The sequence below is a fragment of the Carlito syrichta genome, unplaced genomic scaffold, assembly GCF_000164805.1.
Source record: "Carlito syrichta isolate Samal-C Ts95f unplaced genomic scaffold, Tarsius_syrichta-2.0.1 Scaffold87125, whole genome shotgun sequence".
In the NCBI taxonomy this organism is placed as follows: domain Eukaryota; kingdom Metazoa; phylum Chordata; class Mammalia; order Primates; family Tarsiidae; genus Carlito; species Carlito syrichta.
Window position 1 is genome coordinate 243,424 of NW_007031221.1, and position 13,103 is coordinate 256,526.

A 13,103-nucleotide genomic window follows, 5' to 3' on the forward strand; every position below is an offset into this window, starting at 1 on the left:
AGCCGCCCAATAGGAGTGACAGAGGCGGGGCCACGGTTCCGCTAGCGCCGCAGTCCCGCACGCGCTGCCCGCGCTGGCGTCCTCGCGACTGAACTGCGCCGATGTCCGGGCGCCGACCCCGCTGGGCCGTCTGTGGCAGTCCGGGAGACAGAGCCTTAGAGTAGCGATGGCCCTGGCCTCGCCGTCGCAGCCAGTCGCTGCTCGCCTTCTCCTCGCCCGCTTTCGAGCGCAGCTCGGCCCTTTCTGAGTTCTGCGTCCTTGGGTAGTCGACTGACCTCTCCCAGCCTTTCCCTTTGCAAAGAGGGCCAGGCACCTGCTTCCCTGGGTTGTCTCAGCAGTCCGCTAGAACGTGCAAAAGGCCGGTGTGAACCCTAAAGATTTACACCGGTTAGTTTTGTGCAGCGATGGGAGGGGGTATTAGTTATCTCTGGTGCTCTCGCCCCCAGCGTGTAGGGGATCTTTGGTGCCCCTGGCAATCCTGGTTGCCTTGGAAGGGAAATGGGAAAGAAGGGCCCAAAAGCTGGCCCCCAGCCCAAAGAAGCGGGAGGGAGCCAGTTCTCCTAAGGCCATTGGCGCCTTTGGGGAGCTTATAGATGGCATCAGACCCCTCCCCCCACCCTACCCCCAAGCACCTGAGGATAGGCTGTAAATTTCTGCTTTCTATTTCAAAGCCTATCCATGGACCTCAGGGCCAGGATTTCCTCACTTCCATGCTTAAAAGACTCAGGCCAGAGAGCCGAGACATTGATGCTGCTCTGTCTTTCCCATCATTGTAACCTGAAGCTTTGTGTATCCTAGAGCATCCCTGGCAAAATGCAGATGCCCTCCCAGCTAACACCTTTCTTATCACTTTACACCTTTGTGGTCAGATTACAGGGATTACCTCATTCGTTTAGCAGAAGTGTTAGAACTGACCATTGGCAGAGGTCGATAGGGTGGCAGTTCCAGCTCAGCTTTGTGGTTGAAAGTCAGGAGCGCAGGTCTGGTTCTGTTGGCTGGACGCTATGGCATCATCCCAAAACCTCCCTGGGAATGTTCCTCCACTGTGAAATGGAGACCACTGCACTACATATTCCAGGGTCATGGCCCACCTGTGTAGGTGCTGCCAAAACTTCCAAGAACAGGACAAATACTAGTTATGGGCATTGCTGAAGCGAGAGTAGACTTGGCACGAACCAAGGTCAACCTAGTGCTTGCTGGAGGTGGCCAATGAGGACCAAAGGAATTTGGCCAACAGTTGAGGGGTTACTCTGTGTGCACAGTCTCTACACAACCTGGCCGTATTGGGTTGGGCCTCTGACTAGGAGGACCACACAGATGCCAGCAGCTGTGCCACCTGATTGAGTCTCCGTTTCTTCTGTCAAAAGGGGGTGTTAATAGACTGTCTTCAGAGGGTGATTCTGAGGGCAACGTATCTGAGAAATGAACACTGGCATGTGTTCAGAAATGGATGGAAGCTGTTTCCACTGCAGCATTGGGTATCAGAGCTGTTTGCAGGGGCAAACCCACATGTAAGAGTGAGATGACCTTTTCCAGTAGTCTAGGTGTGAGAGCAGAGGCTAGCCCCAAAGGAGTTCACTGGCGACTGGTTGCTACCTCCCTGACCTGACCCTGGTGTCTCAGCCTCAAAGTGGGGGGGAGGGTGTCTCTCTTGGCATCATACCGATCAATGACTGTATCCACACAGTAGTCATTTACTGATGGGCTCCTCTACCAGCATACACTTGCAGGCACAGTTCTAGGATTTATTAGACCTAGCCCTTTCGTGGAACATCCTCTTGGCGGCAGGGCAGGGGCAGAAAGCAGAACAAGAATCAGCCATTACAGTTGTGTGAGGCTGTCGAGGAGGCCCACTACGGCTCTAGGGGCATAGAGCGAGGGAGCCATGGGCACTGGGCCAGCTCCCCAAAGAAAGAGATGCTTAGGCTGAGACCACTGCAGGAGCAGAGATAACTGGTGGCATGGAATGGAAGGGAAGTGAGTCCCAAGGTGGGGAGGACTCTAGGCATGAAGGAGCTTGAGGCCTAGAGGAACCCAGAGAAGACGATTGTGGCCAGGACTGGCATACATGCAAGGATGCCAGGGATAATGGGATTGGGGTGTGAGCCTAAGAACCACTGGAGAGTTCTTAAATTAAATTTGAGAAGAGGAATGCCAGGCTGTTCCATATTTATTTAGAGTAGGTATGGTACCACAGACAAGGTGAGTTGTCCTACTGAGTATAATCATACAACAAAAATATCAGCTGATTAGAGAAAATGAGAAAGAGCAGAGCTCAGTCCCTGGGATCATGGGGAGACCAAGAGTGACAGCGAAAGGGTGTCATCAGGCCCCAGGGAGGGGATAAGGGGGGAGGACAGCAACCAAAGACGGCTACTGGAAGAAGGGATAATGCTCGTCAAGATAGAGGAGCAGTTGGAGAGGCCACAGGTCCCAGGGGGGAAGGGAAGAGAGCATCTGGAGAAGGAAGCTGCAGTTAATCTGTCTCCTGCTACTGCGGTGAAGCTGAGGACAGAGAAGCATCCCCAGGAGCAAAAGCAGGCACAGTAGGCATCAGTGTGCCAGTAGTTCAGTACGCAGGGGAACACAACACTAAAGCTGGACAGGTGGGTCACCTGAGGCGCCGTGGACACAGGGTGCCAGATGCCGACGTGCAGTCCCGGGAGCAGGAAGGGATGTGGCTGGGACCAAAACCTGTGGGCTGGTCCTGCATCCTCACTGACAGGGAAATAACAGTAGGGGCACTGCAGCAGCCAGAGGAAGGGAACGCTGGAGTCTGAGCTCACCCAGCACCTTGCCAACTTAGCAGGGACAGTCGGTCAAGGAGTGACCCCTCAGGTGGTGTCATCCCCTCCCCCATAAAATGACTAAACCTCAACCGCAGGTGGTGTTATGCCATGGGTGTCTGTGACCCCTCAATCCCCTGCATCTTTATGGCTCACCAACTACCAGACCCATCCTAACCCCTACGTACCAGCCAGGCCAGTAGGGGGATCTCTCCCCAAACACATCTCTTTCCACATCTATGAGGCCCATCCTCCCTGACCTCCCTGCACTTCAAAGCCCCCAGAGCCCTGGAATTCCCTGTCTACATATGTGTCATCCTATTCTGTAATGACCAATCTCTGGCTTCCCAGGGTGGGGGTGGGTGTGTCTCGCTTGTGTCTGTACTGCCAGTGGCCCAGCCTGGCCTGCTCAGCCGCCTCCCTACCCTGGCTGGCTCTTCTTTGTGCCCCACCTCTCCTGCATCCCACCAGGCTGATGCCTATCTGGGTGGGTTTCTCCAGTTTGTTTCCTTGGGGTCTGTGTGCCCCACCCCCACTTGAGCAAGCCATCGTGGATCTGGGTTAGTTATAAATAGCCAGGCCTGAGACTCTTCTTTTAGCTGAAAAGAAGCAAAGTGAACAAGCAGAAAGGCACACCCGGCACGCGTTTTATTTTTAATCTTCTCCCTCTGCTCAAAATGAGTCCTGGTCCCTATGCTGAGCATTTCTAGGAGTGGAAGGCCCAAGATAAGTGCCTGAGAACCAAAACCGGAGGAGCTGAAGACCCTGGCTGGCTTTGCCATCATCTGCTGTGTGACCTTGGGTATGACAATCACCGCTCTGGGCCTTGGTTTCCTCACCAATGGAGAGGGGATAATGAAAGTAATCACTTCCCCTAATCTGACTTTTCTTACCTCAGTTCCCTTTCTCTGTCCTTCCCCCAGCCTGTGCCCATTCCAAGCAGTTCCTGGCAGCCCCAGCAGAGACACCTGTCCCTGGGATTTCCTGGGAAGCTCAGATCTTGGTGCAAACGAGGCCACGCTCAAACCAGTGAGGATTCACAACTTCCGCACCCCCAGGCCTTTGCTCAGGCGTGCCCTTGCCTGGAGCCTTGTCCCTTGGACTCATGGCCTGGAACAGGTTGGGACCATGAGGGGGACTGCTGGGGAGGAGAGATCAGGCCACCAGGAGAGGTGGCCAGGGGGCAATGCAGGGCTTAGACTCTGCAGCTTTTGTTGTTGTATCCTGCCCCTCCCTCCCAGCAGGTCCTTGCTCCTAGGTGGGACTCGTGTTGGTGGAATTCAGGAGACACTTGCCGCCCTCGGCCCAGATGTTCTGGGCACACAGTGACAGTCCCTTACATGGACTGGAAATCCACAGCTCATGGAACACATTCCCACCCACAACCCTATGGGTGTTGTATAGTCGCCTGCCGGGGAGGCTCCTTTCAGTGATGACAAAACCAGGCTCAGAGAGGTTGAGTAACTCACCCAAGGTCTCACAGCTAGGAAAGGAGTCAAACCTAGGCTTTTGTTTTGTTTTGTTTTTTGAAAACTGTATTAAATCTTAAAAGCCCAACACACTTGAAGCAACAGGAAACTGCTTTTCCTGGGTCATGAGTGCCCTGAAAACAAATGGTGCAGAGCTAGCTACTCTACCCTGAACTCCCAGCGAGAAGTTCAGCAAGAGCACTGGGAGCCCTGAACACCAGGGTCATGGGCAACAAGAGCTGCTGAACATTTTGGCCTGCCTCTCCACCCCTCACCCTGGCACCTGCCATTTGATATCCTCGGGGAGTGAGGGAAGAAGGCTGGGGTGACAGCTTCAAAGAGGAATTCCCTGGTGCTAATTGGCACTCAGAGACCTTTAGGCTAATTAACCTGTTTGGCTCTCTAGAGTAAATTAGAGGGTTTCGCTGGGGAGGGCGGGAGAGAGAGGTGTCTGTTGGTGGCCACCTCCCGGGGGTTATAGAGGGCTTCTCAGTGGGCAGTGCTGCTGCAGGGAGGTGGGAGAGGGCTGTCTGCAGGACAGCAGCGAGAGCAGCCATGTGCCGTGGGCAAGGGATGCTCTCCCCGGGGCTTTGCTCAAGGTCCCTGTGCTCCTCATCTTGACTTCTCAGGAGGTCATCCTGGGCCCCTCGGGAAGCTGCCTGTGCCAGCTTAGGGCTAAGAGTTAGAGTGTTCTAGGTCTTCTGCCTCAGACTCCAATCCCAGATCTTCTCAAGGGCTGGCCCGACCAGTCTGGGGCCTCCAGCAGCTTTGAAATGTTTTAAGTGGGAAGCGGGGGATTAGTTGACTCCCCCGCTCTGGGGTGGGACAGGAAAGAGCAGAGGGTTTCTTTGTGTGCCTGACCCCAGAGAGGTAGGCTGCAGGGCTCTCCTAGGGGTGGCTTCTGCCTCTTAGGCCGCTGTGCACTTATGTATGGCTGATGTCCCCTGAGGCAGTGGCCACCAGAGACTGGCACTTTCTGGACTTCCCCTCTCAGCCCTGCCCCAGCTCCTGATATGGCTGTCACCTGCAGCTTCCTGCTGGCTGCTCAGGCCCCCGACTGGGCAGCGGGACACTTGCAAGGCTTCTAGTTAAACCCACTCACAGGCTCTACAGGACCCGAACCCTGCAGCCCCACCAGCATGGGTGGGTGCATGGCCAGCTACCCTCAGCACCCTTTCCTGTCCTGTAGGAGCCCGAGGCATCATCAGCAATGGCCTGATCCCCTTGCTGGTGTGGAAGCTGCACAGGGAGGAGGAGGAGATCCAAGAGCTCATTCTGGACACACTGGCCCCCTGCCTGCAGGAGGACGCTACTGAGGCCTTGAGCAGCCGCGTGGTGCCCTTCCTGAAACAGAAGCTCCTCAGCACCAACGGCAACATCCGCAGCAAGGCAGCCCGTGCGCTCATCTCTGTCAGGTGAGCCTGGCCCGTTGGGTTGAGTGGCCGCCCAGTGGGTTTCTGCCAAGGCAGCCGAGGTGGGCTGGCCCCAAGCTTGAGGACGTCTACCCCGGACCTGCTTCCCCTCACCTGCGAGTGCCCTGGGGCTGGGGGAATGGTATGGAAAATAGCTGTCTCCACTAGGGTGATACCATCCTGCTGGTCTGAGAGTGTCCTGTGTCCCAGGAAACCTCAGGTTGGAGAAACCAGATGGGTGGTCACCCCCTCCCCCACGAGGTAGGGAAGCACAGAAGTACTGGTGATGACAGTTATACCCTGTGGTCAACAAGTGCTTCTGTGTGCCAGGTGTTGTCTACAAATTTCATGTTTAAGCAACCCTCCAGGGAGGGCATCTCCCATTACAGGCGAGCAAACTGAGGCATGGTGTCTAGTCATGTGCCCAAGGTCACATGGGATCAGTCTACATCCTAGCCCGAAAGCTGTGAGGCACAAAGCCTCAGAGCTGGAGGGAGGGGGCAGTGCATGTTCCTACCCTGAGCACCTTGTCCAGCCCCCGACCCCTAGCATATGAGGCCATGTCCTCATATGGTACCCCTCTTACCTTCCCTAAGTCCTGGCTTCCTTTCCATCTGGGAGTCTCACTAGAGAATACTGGTCCAGTATTTCTGCAAGCCCAGGCCCCTGGGAGACTGTGTAAAATGCAGCTTCCTGGACCCATCGTTCTTCAGGTCTACTCTGAGGGCCCCTTCTGGTGGGACCAGGAGCGAGCTCTCTCCGTGGAACTTCGGCCTTCCAGGGTTTTCATCTGGCGAGCTTTGGCCTCCCCCAGTTGAGAATTGTCTGTCTTCAAATGTTAACAGCACAGAGATGAAAAACCCAGTTCAGTGTCAGGACCAGGCCTGGCTGCTTGCTTTGTGAATGAATCTGGGAATTCCTACAGGTGGGGCCCAGGATTCTGCATCTTTGATCAAGTGCCTCAGGCCTGAAGCCCACTGTCCTGAAAGCTCAACAGCCTCCCAACATCACAGCTAGTAGCTGGCCAACCCTGTTTCCCCAACTATGTTCCCATGGAACAGCTTTGTCTTTGAGGAGCTGAGTTCTATGACAATGAGGGTCTCTGGGCACCTGTGTTTGGGAAAGGCTGATTAAACTAAGTGACACAGGGGTCTTTGTGCTTGACACTCCCTTGGGGCCCCTGTAGACAGCATTTCCTGGCCCAGGAAGCCCTTTCCTTCATTGGGAATGCATTGGCCTCTTGCAGTTGGGAAACTCTCAGGGAGTCCACTGCCCTTATTTTTTATTTTTATTTTTATTTTTTGAGTTGGCGTCCCACTCCGTCACCCAGACTGGAGTGCAGTGGCATGCTCATGGCTACTCCAGCATCGACCTGTTGGACTACAGCGGTCCTTCTACCTCAGCCTTCAAAGTAGCCAGAACTACAGGCGCTCGCTACCATCCCTGGCCAATTTTTTATTTATTGTAGAGACGAGGTCTCGCCAGTTTGCCTGGCCTGGTCTCAAACCTGCGGGCTCAGGCAATCTACTCGCCTTGGCCTGCCAAGGTGCTGGGATAACAGGCTGAGCCTCCAAGCCCATCCCCCTTGTTTTCATTTCATACAATGCCAGAGTGAGAGGCGACCTGAAGGTCATCTGGTCTGAGTCTTAGCTGCAGTTGTCCAGCCCTGGCAGCCACTGCTTTTTGGGGGCACCTTGGCTCATCACTGGCAGTTCTGACTCTGGGGTGGAATCAAGGTGGGTCTCTCTGTAGCTCCCACTCTTGGGTCCTGCTCCTCCCTGTTTTGGAGTCAGGGAGAACATATCTCATTTCTTCTCTGAGTGATGGTTTAGGACAAGGCTCTGTCACCCCCGGCCTGGCCTTCAGAAGCAGCAGGCCGTGCTCACACCCATACTCCTCTGTACCTGGTTCTGCAGCCATGGCCAGCTTCTGACCACCAGGTAGTTCCAACACATTCCTTTACTTTGTGTTCCCCTTGGGCAGTCCTGGGCCTTGCCCCCTTCCTATCCTCCAAGCAGAGCCCACAGTTGTCTGCTCTCTGCCCCAGCATCCCTCTGGAGGGCAAGATCCAGGTGTGGCAGCATGATGTCATCCCTATCCTGGTGCATCTGCTGAAAGACGATGAGGCCGAGGTGCAAGCCAATGCCGCTGGAGCCCTGATGTATGCCACAGTGACTACTAAAGGTGAGGTGGAGGGCCCCAGGGTAAGCCACAGCATGCTGGCAGCCATGGTGAGCTGTCTGTGCTCAGGGGCTGGGTATTGCCCCTCGGCTTCCATTTCTGTCAAAATCCTCTTCTTGGCCTGTCACTGAAGTCCCTTCAAGGTTTGGTCCAAGGCTCAGTCTGCCCTCTTCTTGCTGGGCATGGGGGCCACCCGTGACCCCTCACTGGTCACTCACATTAGGACCTCCCTGGGCCTGGAATTCCTACCTCCCACTCAGCTGTGATTCTGGGGTTAATGAGTTTGCCACCATGATTCTATTACCCTGAGGTCTAAGCAACCCTGGAGCCCTTGATGCTGTGGTGTTTCTTGTTTCTAATTACTTTTCTCACATTAGGGGAGGGGAAAATAAGAGTTCAGGATTATCTCCCCTGAGTCCCCAACCTCAAAACTCCCAGTCAGCAGGCTTCTCTCCTGTCATCCAACCCTGAGCCAACAGAAGAACCCTGAACTGGTTTCCACCAGGTTGGCTGGGTATGGCACCCCCCAGACCCTCTAAAAGCTGCCTGACCTTCCCCACTGGCCATGTGCCTGCGCAAGCCCCATGCCCTATGCTTCCTTTGTGTTCCACAAAGGACTGTTTGGGCCTCAGATTTGCAGCCTGTCTCCCAGAGACAGGTCCTTCCAGCCACTCCCCACAGACCCTAATAGTGGATGGAGTGAGCAACACAGAGAGGAGGAGGCTGGGGACTTCTCAGTGTCCACAGCCCCCCTTCTGATTGCACAGGCAGGATGCTGACTGCACAGGGTAGGGACTTACCTATGTGTTTATCCTGGGGCAGCCGTGTGCAGAGAAATGTCCCAGTGTCCTTCTCTGCCCAGGCTTCTTTTAGGAGCTCTTGGAGGACACAGGGACTCACTGGGGGCCAGGCAATGGCCTGAGACACAAGAGGCTGGGATCTAGGGAGGGAAGGCCACTTATTCCCAAGCTGGCATGCCAGGTGAAGGTCTCTAAGACCCTGCCATATGTCAAACCCTGAGCTGGACGGTGGGGACCCAGGTGTCTGGGCCTCGGGAAAGGAGTGCATCATGGGTGAGACATACAACAGGGCCCAGCCTTTCTGGGAGGGCTTGAGGATGGTACCCAGAGAATAGTGGGAGTTAGTAGGGCTGAATCTGAGAGGTTCTGGCAGCAAATGGGAATTCACCGAACACAGTGGCAGGGGGGGAGGTGGACTTTGAAGACCATGGAGGTGGGGGGGTTCTTGGAGTGACATTTTAGAAAGACCCTTGGTATTGCCTTGTGAGGACTGGATTGTGGGTCAGGAACAAAAGTGAATGGGGATAAACCAGTTGGGGGCTGGACAGGCAGGAGATGCAGGGGCCTGGCTTAGACTGAACTCAGCAAAGGTGCAAGGGAAGTGGGGGTGAGGGCTTAGGTGGGCATGTGGGGTGCCTCCCATTGATACTGCACAGGTGGGAAGGCTGTTAGGAATGCAGGTGTTAGGAATGCCCCATGTCTGTGGTCTGCAGGGAAGTATGCAGCTCTGGATGCAGAAGCCATCAAGCCACTCCTGGAGCTGCTGCTCACACCCACGAGCAAGGTGCGCCTGAATGCCACCAAGGCCCTCACCATGCTGGCCGAGGCCCCCGAGGGTCGCAAGATCCTGCAAGCCCATGTGCCCATCTTTCGCATCCTCGAGGAACAGTCCACTGAGGCTGTGAAACGGGCAGCCCAGATTGCCATCAAGGTCATCGAGTGGAAACCCTGAGCCCCTCATCTGGTCAAACCTATGAACCACCTCCATGCCTGAATAAACGGGCTGAATCTATCTCGGGTGTGAATGGCACTTTCTGTTCCTGGAACATGGTCACAACTCTCTCTTGCCAAAGGGGAATGCCAGGCCCAGAAGGACTGGGTTCAGGCAGCACATGCTAGATGGGTGGGAGGTGGCTCTGCTCTCTGCTGTGGCCAAAAGTTGCTCTCGAAAGGGAGAGAGCAGGGCCGAGCCACCAGGGATGGGGGTTGGGAAGGTGAAAGGAGCTCAGCTGCACCAGATACCACCTGAGCTTCACAGGTTGAGTGACCTGCCCTTGGGGTGTGGCTGGGCATGACCCTGCTCAGCCAGGTCTGCCCCTTCCCCCCCATGGGAGGCAAGAAAGAAAGTGAAAGCTGTGACCTGAGGCAGGTTCTTCCCAGGAGAGGTTAAGTCTGCTATAAGAGGCTCTCCCAGGGATGAGCACTCAGGACAGGGGTGGGTTCTGGTTTTGCTGTTAAGATCTTCTCCCCAAACAGCTGCGTTCTCCAAAGCAAGTCCACACCCTCCACCCTCTCCCCCCTCGGGCCTGTCCAGCCCCAGGTAGCCCTCTGGCAGGCCTTCTGCCTGTGTGTACCATCTCACTCGTCCCCTGCAGTGAAAGTAGCTAAGGAGGCTGGAGAGCTCAGGGAATGAGGGGTGGGCTGAGAGGATGGGGTGGGGGGAAGCTTGGTTGCAGAGGAGTCCAAGGCATGGGGATGAGGTTGGGGAGTGGCCAGGAGAACCCTTTGGTTTCCCCACCCATTGCTGCCTGGTCTGGTGAGGTGATGGCTCTAGCTTGGGGGCAGCAACTAGCCCTGCTCTCCCTTGGAGGAGCTGTGGGAGCGGAGCTCAGCCTTGGGGCTGGCCCTTTTGTCTGGGGCTAGGCCGGAGCCTTAATCTTTTCCCAGGAGTTTGTTGAGGCTCCCCATGTCAAACGAGGTGTCCTTCATTCATATCACCACCCGGCAGTCATACTTCCTGTGGGATGCCCACTCTCCCAGAATAAAGTTTATCAGCAAAGCCAGAATCCCAAAGTGAGGCTCTTCTGTGGTCCCTTCAAAGAGCCCCAGAGGTCTGCACCTTCCTGAAAGAAACAGAGACTATTGTGTCTCTGGAATTAAAGGATGGGTCTAAGGAGGCCCCTTGTTCTGAAAGGGACTGGCCACTGGAACAAGCTGGGGTTTCAGTTTCAATCCCATTCTCTAAAAATTTCCTGTGAAAAGAAGCAGACTTTTCTCTTTCAGAGATCAAGTGCCTGAGGGGCTCCACTTCCTCATGTCCTCCTGCCTCAACACACAGCAGGCTGGCTCCACACCACAGACTCTGGCCAAGGTCTGAGTCCCTGCAGGACTCTGTGCTCTCAGTCTCCTCTGTAGAACCATTTTTCTCTATGGCCGGTGGTGCTGGTGCCTCTCACGGCTCTGTTCTAGGCCCTCCCTTCTCCCCCTTTCTCTACACAATCTCATCTACCTGGCTGGGGGCCTCTTCTACCAGGTTCCTTCTTAGCTGGGCCTGCCCTCTGCCCTCTCTTCCCCAAATCTGGGTCTCTAGTCCCAGCCTGTCTCCTGAGTTCTGGACTCTTATATCCAACTTAACATTTACCCTTAAATGTCTCCAGGATGGGAGACTGAGGTGGGAGAATTGCTTGAAGCCAGAAATTCGAGACCAGCCTAGACAACACAGCAAGACCCAATCTCTAGGGGGAAAAAAAAGCTTAAATTAGCTGTGATGTGTGCCTGTAGTCTCAGCTACTCGAAAGGCTGAGGGAGGGAGAGTTACTTGAACCTAGGAGTTGGAGATTGCAGTGAACTATAATCATACCACTGCACTCCAGTCCAGGTGACAGAGTGAGATCCTGTCTCTAGAAGAAAATAAAAAATAAATTTAGAAACATGTCTTCAGGTGAGAATTACCACCAGTCCTTTACAGATTGTTCCAAAAAGTAGAAGAAGGGGGAATCATTTCCTAACACATTCTATGAGGTTAATTCTACCCTCAAAGACACCACAAGAAAACACAGACCCATATTCCTTATGATAATAAAAACAAAAACTCAACAAAATATTAGTGAACCAAGTCCAGCAACATGTAAAAAGTATTATACATCATGACCAACTGGGATTTACCCCATGAATGCACGGTTGGTTTAGCATATGAAAATCAATCAACATAATATACCATGTAGATAGAATCAAGGACAAAAGTCACATGATCATCTTAATAGATGCAGAAAAAGCATTCCACAAAATCCAATAATCGTTCACAATTAAAAACAAAAACAAACTCAGTAAACTAGGAATAAATGGCAGCTTCTTCAACATGATAAAGAACATCTGTAAAAACTCAGCTAACATTATATTCAATGGCAAAAATCTGACTGCTTTCCCCCAATATCAGAAACAAGACAAGGATGTCCATTCTTGCCACTTCCCTTCTACACTGTGCTAGAGGTTCTAGTTAGGACAGTTAGGCAAGAAGAAGTATTCAAACTGGAAAAAAAGAAGTAAACTGTCGCTTTTCACAGATTTCACGGTCTTGTATTTTTTAAAAATCCCAAGGAAATACACTTAAAAACTATTAGAACTAATGGACAAATTCAGCAAATTTGCAGGATACAGATCAATATAAATTAATAAAATTAATTGTATTTCCATATTCTAGCAATGAACCATCCAAAACCAAAGTTGAGAAAACAATTTCATTTATAATAGTATCAAAAGTAATAAAATACTTACGAATAAATTTTTTTTTTTTTTTTTGAGTTGGAGTCTCACTTGGTCACCCAGACTGGAGTGCAGTGGCTGCTCCCGGCCACTGCAGCCTTGACCTGCTGGACTCCGGCGATCCTTCCACCTCAGCCTTCCAAGTAGCCGGAATTACAGGCATGCGCTACCACACCCGGCTGATTTCTTGATTTATTGTAGAGATGAGGTCTCGCTGCCCAGGTGGGTCTCGAACCCGCGGGATCAGGCAATCCACTCACCTCAGCCTCCCAAAGGCATGGGATTACAGGCTGAGCCACCGAGCCCGGCTAAGAATAAATTTAACAAAAGGAATGCAAGCCTTGTACACTGAAAGCAAAAATGTTGAAAAACGTTAAAGAAAACCCAAATTTATAGAAAGACATCCCATGTTCATGGATTAGAAAGCAGTATTATCAAGATGATGATAAATGTCTTCATGCAGCTCAAACTCTTCAAGGTGGAAATGAGCACATCTTTTCCCCATTCCTGCTCATTCTCCAGTATGACTCGTCTCTGGAGTTGGAACCCCATTTATCCACATGGTCAAACCAGAGAGCCATCCCCCAATCCCTCCCTCCAAAGGGTTCCCTTCTTTTGCCTCTCTTCCACTAACTTGCCTGCACTACTCTATCAGTCTCCTGGTGGGTCTTTCTGCTTCTCTTTAGTCTTCCCAGCAGCAGACAGCAAATCTGATCCTGCCACTTCCCTGCTTAAACTCCCAGGTCCCCAAAG

At 53.1% G+C, this 13,103-nt stretch overlaps 1 protein-coding gene across 1 annotated transcript in view; it reads left to right on the forward strand.

Annotated features, from left to right (window-relative positions):
* RSPH14 (radial spoke head 14 homolog) overlaps positions 1 to 9,600 on the forward strand; it is a 79,785-nt gene extending 70,185 nt beyond the window's left edge. Inside the window, exons 4-6 of the mRNA XM_008057519.2 lie at positions 5,445 to 5,670; positions 7,715 to 7,851; positions 9,362 to 9,600. Coding sequence (XP_008055710.1) covers positions 5,445 to 5,670; positions 7,715 to 7,851; positions 9,362 to 9,600 — 602 coding nt within the window. The remainder of the gene's footprint in view (positions 1 to 5,444; positions 5,671 to 7,714; positions 7,852 to 9,361) is intronic.
* The last annotated feature ends 3,503 nt before the right edge of the window (positions 9,601 to 13,103 follow it).